The sequence below is a fragment of the Phyllobates terribilis genome, unplaced genomic scaffold, assembly GCF_046119375.1.
Source record: "Phyllobates terribilis strain yellow unplaced genomic scaffold, ASM4611937v1 Scaffold_7__3_contigs__length_470593459, whole genome shotgun sequence".
Classification (NCBI taxonomy): Eukaryota; Metazoa; Chordata; class Amphibia; order Anura; family Dendrobatidae; genus Phyllobates; species Phyllobates terribilis.
Window position 1 is genome coordinate 238,191,894 of NW_027362767.1, and position 22,530 is coordinate 238,214,423.

The 22,530-nt window shown below is 43.4% G+C and overlaps 2 protein-coding genes across 5 annotated transcripts in view; one reads left to right on the forward strand and one right to left on the reverse strand.

The window, feature by feature from the left end:
* Window positions 1-11,827, reverse strand: part of PFKFB1 (6-phosphofructo-2-kinase/fructose-2,6-biphosphatase 1) — a 46,481-nt gene extending 34,654 nt beyond the window's left edge. The window contains exon 1 of the mRNA XM_073639909.1: window positions 11,715-11,827. Coding sequence (XP_073496010.1) covers window positions 11,715-11,763 — 49 coding nt within the window. The 5' untranslated portion in view covers window positions 11,764-11,827. The remainder of the gene's footprint in view (window positions 1-11,714) is intronic.
* On the forward strand, window positions 494-21,768 carry APEX2 (apurinic/apyrimidinic endodeoxyribonuclease 2). 4 transcript variants are annotated; one of them, XM_073639904.1, is made up of 8 exons: window positions 501-620; window positions 3,775-3,853; window positions 17,481-17,596; window positions 18,145-18,228; window positions 18,527-18,707; window positions 19,166-19,312; window positions 19,387-19,456; window positions 19,995-21,768. In XM_073639904.1, exons 3-8 carry the CDS (start codon window positions 17,482-17,484, stop codon window positions 20,943-20,945), a joined length of 1,548 nt encoding a protein of 515 aa, XP_073496005.1. In that variant the 5' UTR covers window positions 501-620; window positions 3,775-3,853; window position 17,481; the 3' UTR covers window positions 20,946-21,768. The 4 variants fall into 4 exon arrangements, with proteins under 4 accessions (XP_073496006.1, XP_073496005.1, XP_073496004.1 ...); XM_073639905.1 differs by lacking the exon at window positions 3,775-3,853 and having other exon boundaries at window positions 494-620; XM_073639903.1 differs by lacking the exons at window positions 501-620; window positions 3,775-3,853 and adding an exon at window positions 14,739-14,899 and having other exon boundaries at window positions 19,995-21,764.
* Window positions 21,769-22,530: the final 762 nt, after the last annotated feature.

Below are 22,530 nucleotides of genomic sequence, written 5' to 3' on the forward strand. Positions count from 1 at the left end.
CCAATATGGTTCATTCATTAAAGGGCTTGGTTGAAACTTGGTATGTGTGTATAACATGGGAATGGATGCATGGGGCATGGTGGGTTGAGTAACTTGCCCCTAACCGGGTGAGTGGCTCCCCCTATTGCTCTGATATTGGGTTTACCAACCCCAGCTAATGGGGGGTGTTACCCGATACTATCCTTATATGTCCCTATTATAAAAAAGAGAAAATATATAATATCGCACTATTACCTTTTTTTGGCCCTTTTTGTCCATTATTGTTGCTATGTGCTAAGTATTTTTAGGCTTCAGACTTTAATTATTGTATAATACTTGATAACAGCCTAAACATATATGACTCTTGTGGGCATACCTTAACAAAAATGGCGCTGATGCAACACATTTATATAGTTACTTGCACAATGGATAGTGGGTATATGTACCACATCAAAGATGGCGTCTATAGCATTTCCGCCCTTAGTGCAATGTCATATTCTCCAGTGATGTCATTGGAGCATGCTCAGTGTCTATTCTCTGTATGCCACAGTTTGGTCTCCTCCCTTTTTCAGCAGCAATCCTGACATGCGTTTTTTAACACTGGAGACGCCGCTTTTCGGCGTTGTTCACATGTTGATGTGGTGAGTCAATCCTGATTCTTTTGATTCCATACACCTGTATCTATTAAGTAATTTATCATGGATTGAGCTATATCATGTAAACAAACAATGTGTATGTATTTTCATGAATCAAAAAAAGCTTTATATAATGTGATCTATCTATGTATATGTATTGTATGTTTTTATGCACTTTGCACTTTATAATGTAATTGTCCTTTAAATGGATGACCTGATATATACCTCACCTGTATACTCTGCACTTTGCTTGAAAAAGGCTGTATTCAGCCGAAACGTTGCCACAGCTCTTGCTGAGCTAATAAATCATCTATCTATGGAGTGCTGTTTCTACTATTTTTTTCATATATATATATTTATAGATACATATATATATATATATAAATAAACATTAGGTTATTTTTTCTAATTTTTTTAATTAGCAAAGAGTAAAGGAAAAATAAAATAGAGGTGACAGGAGACAAAGTGACACTGATCTCCTGCCACTTCATTCTAGTGGTTGTCAGGGATCAATGTGTGATCAATGGAGACACAACCCAAGTCTGAGAGAACCTTTCTAAATAAAATAAAAACTGGTCAGGGGACAAGGTGACTAGTCCAAGAGGCAGGGCAGGTCTTCGCTGGCTCCTCCATGCCAGTTCAGCTAGATGGATAGATCTCTCCCCATGCGTGTTTAGGGAGAGACCTGTTTGCCTACCTGAGCAGGCGGGAAGAAGCCTGCAGGGACCTGTCCTGCCTCTTGGACTAGTCACTGTCACGACTCCTCCATTCACAGTGTCCTAAGGACGCCGTGAGTGACAGCTCAGCTGCCCTATCGGATCAGGGGCATGCTGAGCTGTCAGTATTGTGAATGACAGCTCAGCTTTACAATCAAGGACTTTCTTTTTGCTCCACTCCAAACTGGGATTCTTTCCAGCTTCAGAGGGATTTACAGCGATTTTTTTTTTTTGCAATATCAGACTGAAAACGCACTTTGGTTTGCTTGAAGAGATGCCCACCAACAGGATACCCTCAAAGGGGGGTCCTCCTGTTATGGACCTCGCCATTACCAGTCTAGGCCTAGGTAACCCAAGTAGCTTCAATCCACCCCACACACATCATGCCACGGAAACCCTTATTGATCTGCAGCTGTACAATAAGAGACACAGACAAGGCTTCTTCCCCACTCATCAAAATCTGTCCAAAATTGAGAGACAAGCAATAAACTCCCTTAAGCACAACAAAAGCATTATCATCAAGCCAGTAGATAAAGGGGGAGCCAATGTCATAATGGGTCGGGCGCAATACCTACAAGAGGTTAATCGACAACTTTCTGACACCAGTACCTACAGAGTCATTTACAGGGACCCCATCCCCTTCATCAGAGACAAAATCCAACAAACACTTTCCACATACCTGCACAAGAAAATCATACATCAGAAAACAGTTACCTTCTTGACCAATACACATCTGGTTACCCCTATATCCTACATTTTACCCAAGATCCACAAATCACTCATCAATCCACCTGGACACCTGATCGTGGCCTCCACCGACTGCATTCTGTCTCCACTTTCCATCTGCTTAGAGAAAATCCTTACACCTCTTACTAAACACACAAAATCCTTACTTCTGGACACTGGCCATTTCATTCAGATCCTCCACAACCAATCTAGTTTCCTCCAAAGGCATTCTGGTGACCCATGACGTAAACAGTCTGTACACCTCTATTTCGCATGATAAGGGCCTAGATGCGGTCTCCCACATACTCTCCACCTCTGAGATGCAGAATGACTCCATACAAATCTCTCTAAACCTCTTCTCCATGTCCTACATGAGAATTTCTTCCTATATGGAGATACTTTCTACCTCCAGACATGCGGGACCGCAATGGTTTCCAACGTGGCTCTGGCTTATGCTAACGCTGATATGAATCTATGCGAAGAACAACACATCTACTCAAATATACTCTTCTTACAATTCGCTAGCTGTTGGCTAAGATATATAGACGAGATCTTCTGCATTTGGCTAGGCCCTTTCGAGACCCTCAATACCTTTGTCACCATGCTCAACGTAGTTAGACCAGAACTCACTTTCATCCTTAACCATGACTTCCACCAAATTCCGTTTTTAGCCACACTTGTACTGAAGAACTCTGATGGCAGACTGTACACAGATTTATATTCCAAGCTTATACATAGCAAAAATTTACTGCATTTTACGAGCTGACATCCCAGGTCCACAAAAAAACAGCCACCCAAGATCACAATTCCAAAGAGTTGGAAAGATAGTATCTGACAAAACCCTACTACCCACCAGACTACGAGACATGTCCGACAGGTTCAAAGAGAGGAAATACCCCCCCATCCCTACTTGAATAAGAGACAAACAGGACTCTGTCCATGCCACCTTCACACATGCCCGAGAATAAGAATGAACGTATACCCTTCATACATACCTACCACCCTTTCATTCCCCAAATACATAGAATCATCCATAAACATTGGCCATTACTACACCAAGCCTACCCCTCCATAGAGGCATTCAAAGAACTTGCCCTACTGTGCAACAGGAGACCCCACAACATTAGGGACAGTCTCATCAGAGCAGACTTGGGCAGAACTATACGAGTACCGACACAACAATTTCTGGGCACCAAAAGGTTGGGCACATTCCCTTGTCTCAGTTGTGCGGCCTGTTCTAACGTCATAATATCCAGTGAAGTCCGTCACCCTAGAACAGGACAGTCCATTCCGATCAAGGGATTCTACACATGTGAATCTAATTTCTTAATCTATGTCATTAAGTGCCCGTGCAGACTTCTCTATGTGGGCGAGACAATACAACATGTTAGAGCACGGATAGCCAGCCACAAGTCCACAATTCAATGTGGCAAAACTTGGCTACCTCTTCCTTCCCATTTCTCCACAGCTCGACACACTGTATCACAACTGCGGTTCCAAGTTCTTAAGCAGGTCTCCACACCACATCGAGGGGGCAACCATATCGCGTTACTTAAACGGAGAAAATCTTATTGGATTCATAAACTCCAAACCCTGGCCCCACTGGGCCTTAATCGAGAGCTTTTGATATAAAGAATAGACTAAGAATCAGTCTTCTATTTCTTATTATTTATGTGTATTTCATTCACGGAATAATAACCAACTATTTTTCCTTACAGAACCGTTAAATCGGGCAGACACGAGAAACCCCTCACCCTCTTCCCTTCCCCTGATCCCACCATTGGTGATATACCTATGGTAAGTTCCCTGTCTTTCATACCTAATCCTCCCTTTCCTCTCCCCACTCCTCTCTCCACTTGTGCTGTGTCTTCCCAATGCCACACCCTTTGTGTTCAACAACAAAAAAAAATCCCCCTTTTCTTCCTTCCCTTTTTGTTTTATCCTCATGTTAACCATACTCCTTTCCCGGTCTTCCCACCATTTTCTCCCTCAGTCCTTTCCCCACCTCCCTCTCCCCATACCCAGATCGCTAAAAATCATCAGTGACATGGTTCATGGATACTACAGTATTACTTGATCTGCAACACGTCATTAACATGATTTTACACTACTAGTGTATCATGCTCCCATAACTTGCACGCCAGACAGCAACTTCCGGGTTGCGCGCTTTACACAGCACCGCCCCGCACTGCGTCCCTGGTCTCCATGACCATGGGTAAAATTGTGCATGACACGTCACCACGTGACCCATGCATCCTTTACACTGACCATCATCCCGGGACGCGTGCATCTAGCAGCGCCGTCCCAACTTTGCCTCCTCCATTGCAAGACTCAGCCAGCGACAGGGGTCGTCCCCCCCCTTGACCCCATGCCCCTAGATTTCCGGTTTGCATTATATAAAAGCCCCCCATGGCCACGAGTCATGCACACAGGAGGCGCAGGAGCGCCCTGACAACCATTGTCATTGAGGTATGTTTGTGATGAGAGGTATTAACATATTAATTGATTATTTTAGTTAATCTCGTATTTTGTCCATTTTCTTACTACATGACCAATGTCAATGGGCAGCACTCCAATAAGGCTCGTATGCATCTTGAGAGAGATAAGATTGACATACCGTATTCTTTAACATCAAGAAACTGTCATATATAATGCGGTGTGTGCCGTGACCTCATTATTTACATTGTAATTTTGTATATTTGAGCTGTTCCATTCGGGAATCCATGTTATTTGTATATACTGTATATATTGTATACCTTTGTATCTATTATCCATGCATGTGCATTGACATCCAGTTTTTTTTCCCCCTTTCCCAAGAGCAACTATGTGAACAAGGCCTAGGAGTGGGTCGAAAAGTTAAAGGAGTATTCCCATCTCCAAGCTCCTATCCCAATATGTAGTAGGTGTAATAATAATAATATTAGCAAATACTTTCAATTAGAAATGTAGTATAGTTTTCCAGTTTTTAGTTGTCTCTTTCCTCATGTGCAGGGCATTGCAGGACCTTAGGTATCCATGGTTACGGCCATCAGCAATGAGCTAACTCACGATATCAATGGTCGTAACCATGGATATCTAAGGTCCTGCAATGCTTGCACATGAGATAAATGACACAAAGAATTAGAAAAACCATACTACATTTCTAATTGGAAGTATTTGATAATATTAATATTATTACACCTACTACATATTGGGTTAGGATCTGGGAGATGGGAATACCCCTTTAAGTCGCCTCCATCATATGTACCTTTACCTTGTCCGTCACTTGCTTTAAATAATAATTAAAAATATTTGCATTGAACTTTTGAGTGTGCGGTGAAAATTTCTGTACTTCAGCTTTACAATCAGGCTGGGCCTGTAGATATTCCTCCAGGTGTTGCCTGTTCTGGGTGATTACCTGGTTATTTAGCTGGCTGGCAATGATTAGAACATTGCCAGTTGTACCTCTGCTCAAGTGGTGTGTGCCTGCTATGATAGGGAATGTAGATTGTTAACCCCAATGGAGACAGTGCCAATAATGTCTGTAAATTGTCTGAATTGTAAAGCGCTGCGGAATATGTTGGCGCTATATAAATAAAAAGATTATTATTATTATATGTGCTCGGAGTTCTTTTATATTCTGATCTTTGTTGCCTGACCTTGGATTTTCCTTTGACCATCCATTTGCCTAACCCCTTTGTCTTCTTCCGCTACCTTCTTGGAATTCTGATCCTGTACTGTGACCTGACTACGCATTTGTCTCACGCCTCTGTTTATGACGTACCCTCCTGGCTTATGACCTCGGACTCATTGACTTCCCTGACTCATGGCTTGTCTGTGAGAAGTGACTCAGTCACAGACACCTTGTCCCCGGCCGCACGTTCAAAAATGTTTTTGTATGTGCTTCACTGTAAAACATGTATGTTATTAATGCAGGAGCTGCTCATCCTATTCATGAATCATATGACCCCTTTAAAAGGTCTTTTATAATGAAAAGCTGCATGGGGGCAAATGATCATTGGGTTCCCATACAGTCTGTATAGTGACAGCAGGACACAGGGAGATGTGTTGCCATTTTTTTGGCTTGTATTAAAGATGTGATCAGCCAATGAACAAGAGCATCATTTGTTTGCCAGCTGCTTGACGCCATATTTACTCCAGTCAATGATCGGTGCGTCCGAGTGATTATTGATCAAGTATAGGAGAACCTTTATTTCCAATCTTACCAATGCAATTAAAAAAGGCAAAACCCAATGAGGCAGCGAGGAGATCCTAGTGGAGGGGCTTGTAAGCACAATCACATGGCCCGTGACCTGCAGGAATGTACTCTTGGCACAGTCAGCATGTTGTCTCCTCATTTCCTGCATCCTGAGCCTCTAGTATAAGTCACCAGTCACGTGCAAGCAGGTCAACTAGCTGCAAGGGAGGGATATTGCTCCCATACATGTTGTGTCTCCTATGTAAGCACTGCGTGTATACAACTACTATAACCAAAGGCATTGGAAGTCCCCAAGTTCTCCGCTCAGGAACTAATTTAAAGGGGTTCTCCACTTTGAACAATAATTATTTTTTAGGGTATATTCACATGATGCAAAGTTGTAAACTGATCTCTCAGTGTCACTCGCTGAGACCTATATCAATCAGCTATAAACTTTAGGGAAATCCTGTCCATGTGGCCTTCACAGATAGAACAAGTCCCCATTAAAGTCTACGGTGCTATTCATGTCCATGAAAAGTCCAAGCTTCTAACTTTCACCCCCCAAAAAAAGTCAGCACTCAAAAGAAACACGGATCGTGTCTGTGTACTGTCCTGCTTTTCCCATTGATTTGAATGGACGAGTTTGATCTGTGACTCAGATCAAACAGCCTCATAGACTACAATGGGTTTGTGCTCTATCCATGGAAAAACTGCGATAGAACACGTACGGACACTCAAAATACCCCATATTGGAAACAAAGCCCCTCTAGGCATTTATCCAGGTATGTAGCAAGCATTTTGACACCAAAGGTGTTTAGTGTTTTTTTAGGATTGGAAAATTTTGTCAATAATAGCCACTTTTAGCTCAATATTTCTAATTTTCACATGGAGTATAGTGGCCGTAGATGGGCACCCGGCAGGGCTCCGGAAGGATGGAGAAGCATTTGCAGGGTTTTTGCAGATGTCTCGGATGCAGCAGTACCGCAGACATAATGTGGACGACGATAGCTGTTTGGGTACGAGTGGATCTTGCTGGATTGGTTTCTGGACTGGTTTACAGAGCGTGTAAGGTACCAGTACAGCGAAGCTCTCCCACTCCCAAAAGTGACACTATTTTAGAAGCTACACCCCTGAAGGTCTTCATCTTAGGTTTTGCAAGTATGTCAATTAATGATGTTGGGTCACCTTAAGATGCACACCATGCATCAGTAATTACTGCGTGGATTTGTATGGGTCATGGCCGTGTGCTATAAGGCCAGTATTACCTAATATTTGGCTTCTTTACTAGTCCCATGTACAGCACAAGCCCCTAAAAAATCCAGCAAATGATAATGTGGGGTGCTGGCAAAACAAATCCAAAAATGTTAGGCATATAAAAACCGTTTAGATCAGCATTTTGGTATCATAGCCATAGGAGTATGGTACTAATTATATTTTTGAATGCCATAATTTTTTTTCTTTTTTGGAGTGGTAATGGACACCCCTTTCTCCCGTTGCCAGATGTATGTAAAGACTTTTTTTTCCGTGGGATGAGCTGTTTTTAATGGCACCATTGCGGAATACATGCAACCTATATATACTTTTTTTTTCGGTAACTCTAATTTTTTACAATTTTTTTTTAGACCACTAGAGGTCTTGCATAGTAAAATAGTAAAAGTTGCAAAAATTCAAAGGCCATGCCATTGCAAGCCTTATAAATGTATTACACTAGTATATATGAACTTGTTAAAGGGTTTGTCAGTGAAAACAAGTCATCCTCTGTCCACAGTATAGGTGATAACTTATTGACAGTGGAGATCCGACCACTAGGGTCCGTACCGATCGGGGGCACTTTTATCCACGTTAGAATGGAGCAGCAGTGCGCATGCCTAGCCGCTGCTATTTTTTCTGGCAGGGTAGCACTGGCAAAGGGTAATTTAACTTAAGGTTGGGGGGATTATTAAAATCAGTATTTACTAAGTCAGTCTTAATCAAAAGTCAACTGGAGTAAGATGAACATCGTTTATTAAGAGGAGCGTAGATGGCAGTCCGTGCCGCAGAAAAGCAAATTTTTGCCAAAATGATTGCAGAGGCGGCATGTAAGCAATGTAAACTGGGGAGCGGGAGCGTCCTCTAGTGGCCTCCAGCAGGCAGTGCTTGGTACAAAAAGACTGGGCAGATGGGTTTCAGAAAGATCTCAGTACCAGTCACCGGCTACAACGCTGGTGGTCATGACATTTATGAACCATGTGGCTTTCCATAGATATGTCGGCTGTCACTTTATACAGCTGGGGCTATTTTCAGAGATCCGGCTCCATTCATAGCACATTGTAGTGATTTAAGCCACCAGATACAAAAATGTATTAGGCCTCATTCAGACGTCCTATGAGAAAAACGGACCGATTATTTTGATCAGAGTGTCATCAGTTATTCTCGTACATGGAGAAAAAAAAAGTTTCTCCACCTTCTCCTTTCTGACAATCTGTGAAAATCAGACCGTACTCGCATGTCATCCGGTTGCGGTTTGATTTTTTTTCACGGGCCCATAGACTTGCATTGCTGATTTTGTCCCGACCCCTGGATCAAAATCGGTCATGTCTCCGCAGAGACGGCTCGACCTTTGAAAAATTACGGACATGTGAATGGCCTCATAGACTATCACAGGTACGAGTGTTATATGTGATGAACACAGATAGCACTCAGACGCCAAAAAGAGACATCTGAATGAGGCCTTACAGTGACTGGGTGGCACAGCATGTAGATAAATGGATGAAGAAGGCTGCAAAAACACTGAAAGAATTGACATGCTGCAGTTTTGAAAAAAAAAAAGCTTTGAAGGTTCAAAATAATGCAAGGAAAAAAAAAATAAAATGCAAGGAAAAACAATAAGCAGGATGTGCATAAGATTTCAGAAATCTCATTCACTTTGCTGAGACTGTAAAATGTTGTTGCTTTTTAGCGGCAAAGCATGCTGAAAAAAAAATTTGCTGCAAAACTGCAGAGCATGAACGAACCCCATCAAGTACAAAAATGCAGGTCTGAACTAAGGCCAGTTTCATACGTCCGACATTTATAGTCCGAGTATTGAGCCCAATGTCTGGATCAACCATGGGGTCTCCTGATCCGAACTGAACAGCCTCATATATGTCTAAAAGGCTGCTCCGTTCGGGTCTGAAGCCTGGTAGCCAGGCCTGGAAATTGTATTCTGCATGTGTAAAATCAGCCTTAACGGGTTATTCACATCTTCATAGATGGATATTGTCAGATATTGTAAAAACAAGCACTTGGCAATTTACTGCTTATTAAAATTTGCAGACGATCTTCAGATACTAACACTTTTCGTTTGTTTACGGCTCGTTGCCTAGGAGACCGACCACCGCTGCTGTCTAGTTTATAAGCACTGAGCTGAAGCTGGCTGAGATTAGGAGGTGACAGCGAGCTCCAGTGATTCTGGCGCAGCTTTAAAACAGTGCGTACAAGATCAATAGAAAAGAGCTTTTACGCGCTGCACGTGTTCTGCTGTCTAGCAGCAGTGGTCGGTCTCAAAGGCAACGAGCTGGACACAGGAGAGAACTGCAATAGCCTAGAGTGGCCACTACACAGTGTATGGCGCTGTGCTGTCCCGGCTCTGTACACTGTACTTGGCAACTGATGCAAATAGGTGATCAGTGGGGGTGACTCCAACTGATATTGATGGATAGGTCATCAGTATCATAGGCAAGGGCTACAAGGCATTATCCTGTGTAAATTACATTGCCCACAGTGTTATTTCATAGCTACATATTAATGGTACATGTTATGTCATGTCACTATTGTAAAGAATTAAAAAGCAGTTTTGGTAAAGTCACTAGAAATGTGGAGTTTCAGCCTAAGAGAGTCCCTCAGAGAGTTCTGACATGATGAGTAACAGAGGGTTTCACTCCTGAATGCCATGTGGTAGCAACAATAGTAGTAATCAGTGTGAGGCACTTTAAGGGCGCAGTCAGGCGGCCATATAAATCGGCACAAGATCAGAACGCAATGCTCGGACTGGCCGGCGTCTCTCCCCACTAGAGTGTGACAACTGCATACAAATACATGAAGCTTGAATCGGGAGAGCCGCCGGCCAGTCCGTGCACTGCGTTCTGATCTTCGGTTGATTTATACAGCCGTCTGACTGCGCCCTAATTGAGTTTCTGTGATAATCGCTTTTATTTTTGTTCAGTTGTAGATGTAAGATATTACATATACACGCTAAGGTCGGTTTCACGTGTCTCACTTAGTTCAGGTGTCTCATAGTCCAGGTACGGACCTCGATATCTGGACCGTATGTGGATTTCTTGACCAAAAGTCAACTGTGCCATAGACATATAAAATAGAGGTGGTGCCAATCAATTTACAGGACCCGGTCCATCAGCCACAACGGTGATTTGGGGCTGCAGGACGGGAGCTCTGAAAACCGCCTCTTACCACTACTCTCCATCCGCGGCTCTTGTTTTGATTAGCTGACCTGGCACGACACCACATGTGTGTCATGCTTCAACGATAACACGACGCCAGGCCGGTTAATCAAAAGAAGAGCCAAGGATGCAATCAGGTAGGTGGTAGTTCACAGGACTCTTCTTGCCCAATGGCCGCAGATTACCGACGTGACTGATGGACCAGGTGCTGTGAATCAATTCATACCAACTACAATATACAAGGTTGTTAAATCCCATCTCCAAGATCCTATCTCAATATGTAGTAAATGTAATAATAATAATATTAGCAAATACCTCCAATTAGAAATGTAGTATAGTTTTTCTGATTCGTTATGTTTCTTTCCTCATGTGCAGGCATTGCAGGACCTTAGGTATCCATGGTTACAACCTAATATAGTGACAGTTAGCTAGTTGCCAGCGGTCGTAACCATGGATACCTAAGGTGCTGGAATGCCTGCACATGAGGAAAGAGAAATAGAGAATCAGAATAACTATACTACATTTCTAATTGGAGGTATTTGCTAACATAATTATTATTACACCTACTACATATTGGGATAGGATCTTGGAGATGGGAATACCCTTTAAGTTTCGGTCGGACCGCCGGTTTGGACATCGTAGTCTGATGCGTGGAACCCACCTAACTTAAATGCAGTAATTCACTGCATCCTAAATATTTTACAATATGTCACCGTAGAGATACTGTAAAAAAAAAAGAATAACCAACGCATTTACAGTATAATACAAAACCTCCAGAATCAAAAGGGGATAAATACAACCAGCGGAGGGTTTGTCCAGAGGGTGCAACAACTGCATGGCAAACATAACAAATGCATGGAGTTTTCTGTGAATTGTTGTGGTTTTGCAGTTTTATCATCTAGTACAGACATAAGTGGTGACACATGTTTGCTCCCGCGCATGCAATAGTCAGGGTCCAGCGTAATGGTATCAAACTCACCGCCATGACCAGTACAGTAGTATAATATCGGTATATGACCCGACTACACACCAAATTAATACTGAGAACCCCGAGGCATCTCACCTGGGATCCGGGAGACCCTCTCTTCTTGCGTCTTGCTTTTCCCCTCCATTGCATATGACCCTGGGCCGCTGCTAGCCTTCAGTTCCTCCTTGCACGTATGAAAGGTCAGCTTTACTACACAGGAATAAAAATAAAACCCAGCCGCTGCCCTTTAGGCCGTCCTGACTGTAGCTTAATATATTCCTCAAACACCTGCTGTTCTTGCAACACTGAATAATCCTCTGGCTGCAAACAGGCAAGCGAGCGGCTGACACCCTGCGCCAATCCCTGGATACCCAGACTTAAGACACATTAGAGAGAAGTGAGGTTCCTACAAGACAGGTGCTTACACCAGAAGACAGCAACCCCCCTGGGTGCACCATGAGAGGGGACAGTGCATACAGGCCTGGCGGCCATGGCTGACCTCTGCTCCCTGCTGTCACCCCTGGAGAGTGAGGCCGGTGCCTGTAAGCCTGGGACCTGTGCTCTCCTCTTTCTGACCTTGAGTGAGTGCCATTAAGTACAGACTTCAGTCATCGCAGTGATTTATGGTGGTGCACTGTACAGTGCAGTATGTGCGGGGTTAAACCTTTAACACCCTGGGAAGGAGTGCTTGTTAGAGAAAGGTCACTGGGCGGACGTATCCCATGTCGCCAGTCAGCCTGACCATGTGTAAAAAAGTCTCATGGGGTTTCATAACATCTGGGAAATTTATACCCAGGCCTTATTAAACTCGGAGGGAATCGGGCCTTTCTGTTGCCCATGGCAACCTACGATAGAGAAGGTTTCAGTCTTTCAAAACAGGGAAAGAAAAAAAACTGCACTCTTGGTTGCTCTGGGAAACCCGACCTACGATGGGGACTTTTCAGGGGTAATCCAATCTGTAGGGTATGTTCACTGTGTTTTTTTTCCCCTGGGGGTCAAAAACAACAGTTTTTTTCATGCATAAACCACTTCAGGAAAATGCTGGAGTTTTTTGTCCTGAAATTTTTCCTGAAGAATTTTGTTAACATTTTCTTTGAGTTTTTTTTTCAGCGTTTTTTTTTTTACGATTTTTTTATTTTTGTGTGAACGGTTTCCTCTTTTTTTTTTTTTTATATCCAATAAGAAATGAATAAAATGCGAGCCTTGTTTGAGACTAAAATGATTACAAATGCTCAAAAAGACACAAAGGCATTTCTATTGTTAGCCTTCCCAATATCTTCTATTGTAAAATACTGAGCAAAATGCGCCTAAAGAACGGTGAGGTTACTTCTTTTGATCGCTATAAGTATGTTCACACAGAGTTTTTTTATGTGAATTTTTGTAGCTGAAAAATCCCATTCTTTAAAACTGGTGGTCTGTACGTCAGTCCTGATGAATGGTGAGCTGGAGTAAGATGCCCCGAATTCATTAGGAGCTGTGCGCCAGTTTAAGAAATGTACTTCTCATCTCCGTCTACCACCCTACATGTGCTCTCCACAGTGCTGCACCGCCTTACATCTCCTCCCTCATCTGTCTACCATCCTACCTATGCTCTCCACAGTGCTGCACCGCCTTACATCTCCTCCCTCATCTGTCTACCACCCTACCTGTGCTTTCCACAGTGCTGCACCGCTCTACATCTCCTCCCTCATCTGTCTACCATCCTACCTGTGCTCTCCACAGTGCTGCACCGCTCAACATCTCCTCCCTCATCTGTCTACCATCCTACCTGTGCTCTCCACGGTGCTGCACCGCTCTACATCTCCTCCCTCATCGGTCTACCATCCTACCTGTGCTCTCCACAGTGCTGCACCGCCCTACATCCCCTCCTCATCTGTCTACCACCCTACCTGTGCTCTCCACAATGCTGCACCACCCTACATCTCCTCATCTCTGTCTACCGTCCTTACCTGTGCTCTCCACAGTGCTGCACCACCCTCCATCTCCTCCCTCATCTCTGTCTACCACCCTACCTGTGCTCTCCACAGTGCTGCACCGCCCTACATCTCCTCCCTCATATCTGTCTACCACCCTACCTGTGCTCTCCACAATGCTGCACCACCCTCCATCTCCTCCCTCATCTCTACCACCCTACCTGTGCTCTCCACAGTGCTGCACCGCCCTACATCCCCTCCTCATCTGTCTAGCACCCTACCTGTGCTCTCTCCAGTGCTGCACCACCCTACATCTCCTCCCCATCTCTGTCTACCATCCTACCCATCTTCTCCACAGTGCTGCACCACCCTACATCTCCTCCCTCATCTCTGTCTACCACCCTACCCATCTACACAGTGCTGCACCGCCCTACATCTCCTCCCTCATCTCTGTCTACCATCCTACCCATCTTCTCCACAGTGCTGCACCACCCTACATCTCTTCATCTCGGTCTACCATCCTACCCATGCTCTCCAGTGTTGCACCACCCTACTCATCTTTTGTCCACCACTTTATCAGTGCTCTCTGTTCTGCTAATGATGTAAGACTAACATCCTCCATAACCTGAACTTCCAACTCCCGTCTCCAAGACTTTCCTCGTGCTGCACCACTTCTCTGGAATACACTACCCCAATTTGGTTATTTACCTGTATCCCCAGTTTTAAGTGTGCCCTAAAAATGTATCTTCTTAAGCAGGGCGATCCCGTCACTAATCTGCAGTAAGGTGCCCCAAATTTAGGCATTGAAAAAAAAACAGCCTACACCCAAATTGGCAATTTTTGGTCTTTTAGGGACAGGATAATTATGTATGAGCATAAAATAACACAAACCCATTAATATAACTAGTCAAACGCATTATCATTGCTTTCTCCATATAAAACGTTATTTATAAGGATTAGTACTACAGAAGTGTGAAGAATCCCAGACACATCTGCACCAGGGAAAGCAGTGTGGCTCTCACAGAGGATGTCACCCAGCTTTCCAAGTGCCCTGATAAGTCAGAGTTCTGATCAGTGCGCAAACAACCGCTGGGTGACGCCAGTCGCCACACTCACTGGGTGATCCGTGACTGCGCTGCAGCTTATATATATATACTCAGTGTCACCTTAAGAGAGGGGCGTGGCAAATGATGTCACGTTTAGTCGTGTCTATGTAAGCAAACCAAGCCCCGCCCACAAACATGACGCATTATCTATGCGCCGAAAATGCCCGCCGGCGGGAAATAGAAGAGGCGTCCGGCTCCTGCTGTCATAAGCGGCGTCTGTGACTGGTGCAGACATGTCGGGGGACAGGCGGGAGACCTGTAGGTGTGTGTAATGTGGGGAGAGGAGCCAAGGTGGGGTTGGTTACTGTCAGCGTATATGTGGGGTCTCTATCTTGTGGTCAAACTACAGATTCCAGCATGCCCTGACGGCTTGTGGTTATCAAAGCATGCTGGGAGTTGTAGTTTCCAGTTGGAAACTCACAGGCCGTGCTTCATTAAAAAAATAAAAAACACATGAAAAATAAACGCAGCAGAATTGGTGTGGGTTGCGTGTACATGGCTTATTAACCCCTTCCTGACTGAACCAGTCAACGTTTATTGTATCGTACAATATATTGAAAAATGGGAAAAATTAAAAAGTGTGTGGTGAAATAATGAAAAATCTGCAATTCCAAAATAGGTCTTCTGGTCCATGGCGTTCATTATGCGAAAAAAATGATTCGTAAACATGACAAAATATTATTGTTTGCTGACCATTTCACACGCCTCCGTGAATGAAGCTGTATGGCGGCTTTCTTTGTGTGCTGTGCTGCAATATTTATTGGTACTGTTTCGGAGGTAGATGAGACGTTTTGAGCGCCTTTTATTGTAATGTGGAGGCGTGCTGATCATAACACACCCATTCCAGCTTCTTCTTTTTTTTTAAATAAACCTTTTTTTTTTTTTTGTTACATTTTACTTTATTAAGCCTCTGAAATGACTTGAATCTGCAATCGTTTGATCTGCTCCGTAAAACCCTCACCCCCCCGCTGGATGTAAATTTACCTGATGGTAGACGTTAATACAGACGGCATTACAGCGTTTAGTGTCTATAGATCTGGACATATATACATTTTCTAGCAGGGCTGTGGAGTCGGCATAAAATGGACCGATTCCTAAAATATATAATAAATTGGGTACAGTAGTTCAATGCAGTTTGTGGGGAATATTTTTTCATAAGAATTTGGGAAAGTTATGAAATGTCCTATAAATGTCTGTCCTATTCCTGCTCTAAGGGTCTAGACTTTTAGCTGAGATGAATCTGTGCTGCAGTAAATTTATCACTTAAATATGAGCCCTGTATGAGGGAGTCGGTGTCATGGAGATTGAGGTGTCGGAGGTTTGGCTTACCGACTCCACAGCCCGGTTTTCTAGTGATCATTCAGGTGCAGCAGATGTTCGGGAATCTCCTGATTTTGGTATTTTTACCATTATATGTCATCATGAAATGATCTATTGTTTAAATCACGTTTTTATTTTTTTGTTCTTTTTTTTTTTTTTCTTTTCTGGCAATATAGTTTTTAAGGTTGAAGGTAGATATAAGTCCATTGAGTTCAAGCCATAATTTAACATGTTGGTCCAGAGGAAGACGAAAACCCAATGAGGCAGAGGCTGACTGCCCCATATTAGAGAAGAGACAGTCGGATGGAGATCGAAACGCAATACACGGATTGACTGACTGCTCTACCGACCTGAGAATGACAACTGCATAGAAATATATGAGGCTGTCATACGGTCTGCGGCTTTAGGCCACAGCCCCACTATCCGTATTCGGTCAGTATTTTTTCTCAGGGATGGGAGACAAAACCAGGAGTGGGTGATAAATGCAGAATTGGTGACTTGTTTCTATTATACATTTTTTCTGATTGTTCCTCACCTGGTTTTGGCTCTCACTCCTGAGAAAAAATACTGACTGAATACTGACCAAATACTGATAATGGGGCCATGGCCTTAGGAGAAAAATTTCTTCCCGGCTCCACATATGGCAATCGGACTCGTTCCCTGGATCATCGTTCCATCACAGAGTTTGGTACCCATAACCTGTAATATATTTATCAAGAAAGGCATCCAAAAATTAAAAAAATAGTAATGCTCCAATTCTCTCATTGGCCAATGAGGATTTTTTTTTTTTAGATTTAAGGGCCTAAAATCCTAGCATAAAACACCTTTAAATGCACAATATATTGTGACTTTTGGTATTTGTATGCCATTTTTGACCAGCTCTGCCAAAGTAGCTAAGGCCCGCCCAACAAATTCGTTAAAATATGCAGCATAACTTACACCAGAAATGTTCCAGTCCCTGACTGGAGTAACATATCTGATGAAGGTGCACACCAGTTGTAAGAGACGCCTTATTCATTAAGTGGTGTGCGCCTCTTAATGTTTTATGCACATTTTAGGCCTGCGTGCACATCTATAAGGCTAGTGTGCACAAAGCCAGTCTTAATGAATCAGGCCCTAATTGCCTTTTGTTTTTAAGGAAACAATAAATGTCCATTAGCAGCGAAGGTCAAACTGTGACCCCATCTTTTGAATTGATGCATCTAATGAGCCTGTGGAAAGGTCATTGTGAAGGAAGGGGTAGGAGGGGAGCTGTGATATTGCCTATTGTGGATCTTGTTTTATCAGTGTATAGAGGTGTTCTGATTTCAGCAGCAGGTCATTTTCTGATGATAGATGCCCTTTAAAATCCAGTTTTACTTTACAGCCCACTCTGCAAGTTGTAGTTTCACAGATTGATGCCCCCTGCAACAGCGACACGTGTGGTTATGGTACCTTTGGCATCACACACACATTCAGTATGGAGATGCAATACTCTCGCCTGATTGTGGAGAGAAGGGTAAATCTTTTTTCTTCTTTGCTAGAATGAAGATCGTAAGCTGGAATATTAACGGTATCCGAGCAACACGTGTAGGACTAAAGGAGATTTTGGACTCCTTAGACGCCGACATCATCTGTCTTCAGGAAACTAAAGTCACCAGTAAGTGTTCGCGTCCTAGGAGCAGAGGGTCTTCTCTCCTTGCCAGATTGAGTACTTGACCACAAAATGTCATTTTCTTCATTACAGATTCCTTATTTTTGATCATCTCCTGTACAAACAAACATCTAAGCTGCTCACGACAACGCTGCTCTGTAGTTTTTAATGCAAGTGGGGGCGATTGGGTGATTTACCTTTGCACTTATGTCAGAAGATTGGTGTATGCAAAAAAAAAAAAAAGTTGCTATTTTTGTGCAAACTACACTTTTTTTCAGTGTTGCACTAGCCTCCCACTTTTTTAAAAGTTAGTAAAGAAATTTGGCATAAATTATAGCGGACGTCTATACCGGTTTATAGCTGGTGTACTTTCCGTTTCTGGATCAATATGTGCCAAATTCCTAAATTTCACTTGCCTTACTCCATTGTGCTTCATGCTCAACTCCTGAATATGGAAAAGCAGCCTTAATACATTTTCTCCACTCTCAGTTGCTGTAGGTAAAAGTTTGGCACCTTGAGATCAGAAACTGCCCATTTTTATCCTCTGTATATAGGAGACTTGCTGGAGGAGCCTGTCGCTATCGTAGAGGGATATAATTCCTACTTCAGTTTCAGCCGTGTTAGAAGTGGATACTCTGGTAAGTGGCCGTTCACGGTTGAGCCTTAAGGCTGCGGTCACACATTATGCTAAATTCCCATAGTCTTTGCAGTGATTTTTGCAAAATTAGGGGTGAGTACTATTGAAAGTGCATGTGTGGGGGGAAGAGGAGAATGACTGCTGTGTGGGTTAGCGAGTACTAGAAAAATTGAGGGGACCCCTGAGTGTCTAATGGGGATTTGGGAGGGCGCCAGCTTTGACTTCTAGGCAAAATGTGCCTATTCCATCTCATCAATAAGTTTGAAGGGGTTTTATTATTGTCATTCTCTATTATATAGGAGTTGCTACATTCTGTAAAATCAGCACAACCCCACTGGCAGCAGAGGAGGGACTTGGTGGGCAACTGACTGGTCAGAAAGGGTCTGTCGGCTGCTACGGTGACACAGAAGAGTTCTCTGAAGAGGAGCTGCTGTCTCTAGACAAGGAGGGGAGAGCGGTGATCACACAGCACAGGATTCTGTAAGTACACAGCGGGTAAGGGAAAGCCCCATCATTAAAACTTCTAATCGAGCCAATAGGTGATAACTTGTGGATCTGTGGGGGGTCTGACTGCTTCAGATTGGGCGGAAGAAAGAGATGCCACATAATCCTTTTAGCCCTATAATAACCCTAAATAAAGTGGTATTGGATTATATTGCCATGGAAAAAATAAGAGAATGTTAAATATTGTGCAACAGAGAGTACTACTAAACACGGCTATTCCCAGAATAGATGATAAAAGTCTGATTTTTGGCCCCCGCACAATCTCTAGATGAAGTTGCCCTTTCCTGCAGTGAGGATTATGAATGGGGCTGTGGTGGAGCACGCTGCTGCAACTCCATTAAATGCTGTTGGGATGTATAGAAAAACCAGACCAGAATCCATAAGGTTAGTGATGTGACGTAGAGGATAAGCATGATGTCAATTCTATTTTCCAGCACAACGGACAATAAGGAGGAAACTCTGACTGTCATCAATGTTTACTGCCCAAGAGCAGACCCGGAGAAGCCTGAACGCAAGACCTACAAGCTGCGCTTTTACCGTTTGCTTCAGATCCGGGCAGAAACTATTCTGAAAAATAGAGGGTAAGTCTCTAGTCTAGAGGATAAGGCCTATGTAATTTGCACAGGTATCACGAATGAACTCTCTGTTGTTTCAGACATGTGATTATACTGGGTGATGTGAATACATCTCATAAACCCCTTGACCACTGTGATCCGACCTATTTGGTAAGTTTAAGAGCGTCTTTGAAGACTTCTCATTAGTCAGAAGCAATATAAAGTTTAATTTAAATAACCTACAAACTTATGTGAAGCTGTACCCGGAACTACAGCTCAGATATATTCACTTAAAGGGGTGTTCTTTTCTCGTACATTCATGGCCTATCCACAGGGTATGCCATAAATGTTTAGTGGATGCGGGACCCCATCATGCGCTGCTTTCAGTGGAGAGGTTATGGGAACGCCCATACAAATGATGGGAGTTCCTAACTTCTCTCCACTGATGACAATGATGGGAGTTCCTACACCTCTCCACTGATGGCAATGATGGGAGTTCCTACACCTCTCCACTGATGGCAATGATGGGAGTTCCTACACCTCTCCACTGATGGCAATGATAGGAGTTCCTGACACCTCTCCACTGATAGCAATGATGGGAGTTCCTGACACTTCTCCACTGATAGCAATGATGGGAGTTTCTGACACCTCTTTTTGATTTACATACATTTAAATCCAGGCTTTTTTTGCGTTCACATCTGAATTGTAGGAAGGGTTTGATGAGAACCCGGGACGTCAGTGGTTGAACCAGTTCCTCGCTGACCCTGTTGCATCTAAACCAGAAGATCCAGGTGAACCAAGCGGCGGACAGTTTCTTGACAGCTTTCGATACTTCCACCCCACTCAGAAGAACGCATTTACGTGCTGGTGCTCTACCTCCGGTGCGCGGCAGACCAACTATGGCACTCGCATAGACTATATTCTGGGCAACAGGAAACTGGTGGAAGCTGAGTTTTTGGATTCCATTATTATGCCAGAGGTTGAAGGATCTGACCATTGTCCAGTTAAGGCACTGATGAGATGTTGGCCATTGGCAGCTGATAAATGCCCGTCGCTGTGCACCAAATACCTCCCAGAATTTGCTGGACGGCAGCAGAAACTTTCTCAGTTTCTTGTTAAAAAGAACAAAGCTCTTGACATTCTTGCTGATGAAACCAAGGTGCTGTCAACTTCTCAGTCCTCAAGTTCTCAGTCCTCAAGTGAAGGCTCTGAAAAAAGTTCTGCTTCCAAGAGGACAACTGAGATCAGTGCAAATAATAGTAAGAAAGCTAAGCCAGGCCCCAAAGGCGGACAGGGCAATCTGCTCGGCTTCTTCAAACCTGTGATCTCCAAGCCAACAACTTTGGTTGACGGCCAGAATAATCCTGTGTCTGAGACTCAGAAGATGAAGGTGACGGCACAATGTGCTCCGGCCTCTGGAACTCAAAATGGAAACCAACAGCAAAGTGCCTTCTGGAAGACCCTTCTAAAAGGACCACCTACCCCACCCACCTGTAAGGGACACGGAGAGCCCTGTGTCTTGCGAACAGTGAAGAAGGCCGGTCCTAACAGCGGCCGACAGTTCTATGTCTGTGCACGGCCTGAAGGCCACTCTTCCAACCCACAGGCACGATGCAACTTTTTTCTGTGGGTCAACAAAAAATCTGGCTCGGACGTATGATCACTACATTATGGATGGGCGCTGCATTCAGAACAGGTGTTTTTTCACTTTATTAAATGAATTAGAAAAATGTGGGTTATGTCTGTTTTTGCAGCTCAGCTCCATCTATATGAATAGGGCTAAGCTTCAATATCAGATAGAACCTGCTGACACGTGTGGTGCAATTTATTGTTAAAAAGCAGCCATGTTCTTCTTAATTTTGCATTTGCTATAACATATAATATGGCGCTATGGCTGTCATGCTGATTGACAGCCGGTTTCCCACAGTTAGGCAGCAGGGAGCCGGCTGTCAATCAGCAGTCACGCACCGTCAGAGGAGAGGAGAAGCCACTGCTCTGTCGACGTGACGTCATCGGCAGTCACAAAATCACCGGCACGAGCGGTCTGTGCCGGCAGAGATCTATATTAAAATTAATATAATCCTGGATAACTCCTTTAATTTGACTTCTTGAATCAGATGCTATGATTGATTGTTAATCTTCTTAATGTCATAGAAGGTTTATGCTGAGAAATATTCCTCTTTGGATATGAACAGAGTATAGACAACCACAGATTTCCAAAGTGAGGGTCTGTAAAGCACCAGATCCGCCTTGGAACCATGAAACAACCTATTGAACAACTCCAAAGATGAAAATCTCATACTGCCATTAAATAAGTATGGTGCCCTGTGTCCACTCACAATCTTCTGCTCTGTGACACATTACAAGATGATTTTAGGTGTTAATTTGCCCTTCACAAGCGACTTTTTTAAGCCAAAGCACTTAGTCAAAGTCCATCATTATAAAGATATTTTTATTTAATATTTATGAAAATTGAAAACTTTTTGTACTTGTTCCAGTAATAAAATATCTACAAAAAGTTGTGGTTTATTGACCCCTTTCCTGTCGCAGTCAGGTTTGGCATCCCCATTTTTTTTAATTTTAAGGTGTCATTTTATGTGGTATTAAAGAGGTTGTCCACTACTTTATCATTGATGACCTATACTTGGGGTAGGTCACCAATGTCTGATTGGTTGGGGTCCTACATCTGGCACCTCCTCTGAACAGCTGTTCTCTGTGGCGGCCGCCGGTTGGAACTACTCAGTTGCGGGGTTTCTCCATCTTCTAATAGTGTCCGCCACAGGGTACTAGACATGCGCCTCCTATTGATTTGAATAGATAGGAGGTGGATGTGCAGTACCCTTCTGTGGCCACTATCAGAAGATGGAGCAGCTCCGCAGTTGAGCATTAGCTTCCACTGACATCGAGAACAGCTGATCGGCGGAGGTGCAGGGTGTCGGACCCCGACTGATAAGACATTGGCGACCTATCATAAAGGATAGGCCATCAATGATAAAGTAGTGAACAACCTCTTTAATTTCTTTATATGCCAGTGAACCTGAGACTTTTTGTGTCACATTACACTTTGCTAGTGGTAAATTCAGGTTGATACATTTATTCATGAAAATATCTGAAATATGCCCAAAATGGGAAATATTTTTAAACTTTGAATATTTATGCACTGAAAACAGTCCGGCCGCACAAAATAGTTAATATATTGGGCTACGGCGACGCTAAAATCGCAGTGACGCATTGCAACATTGGAT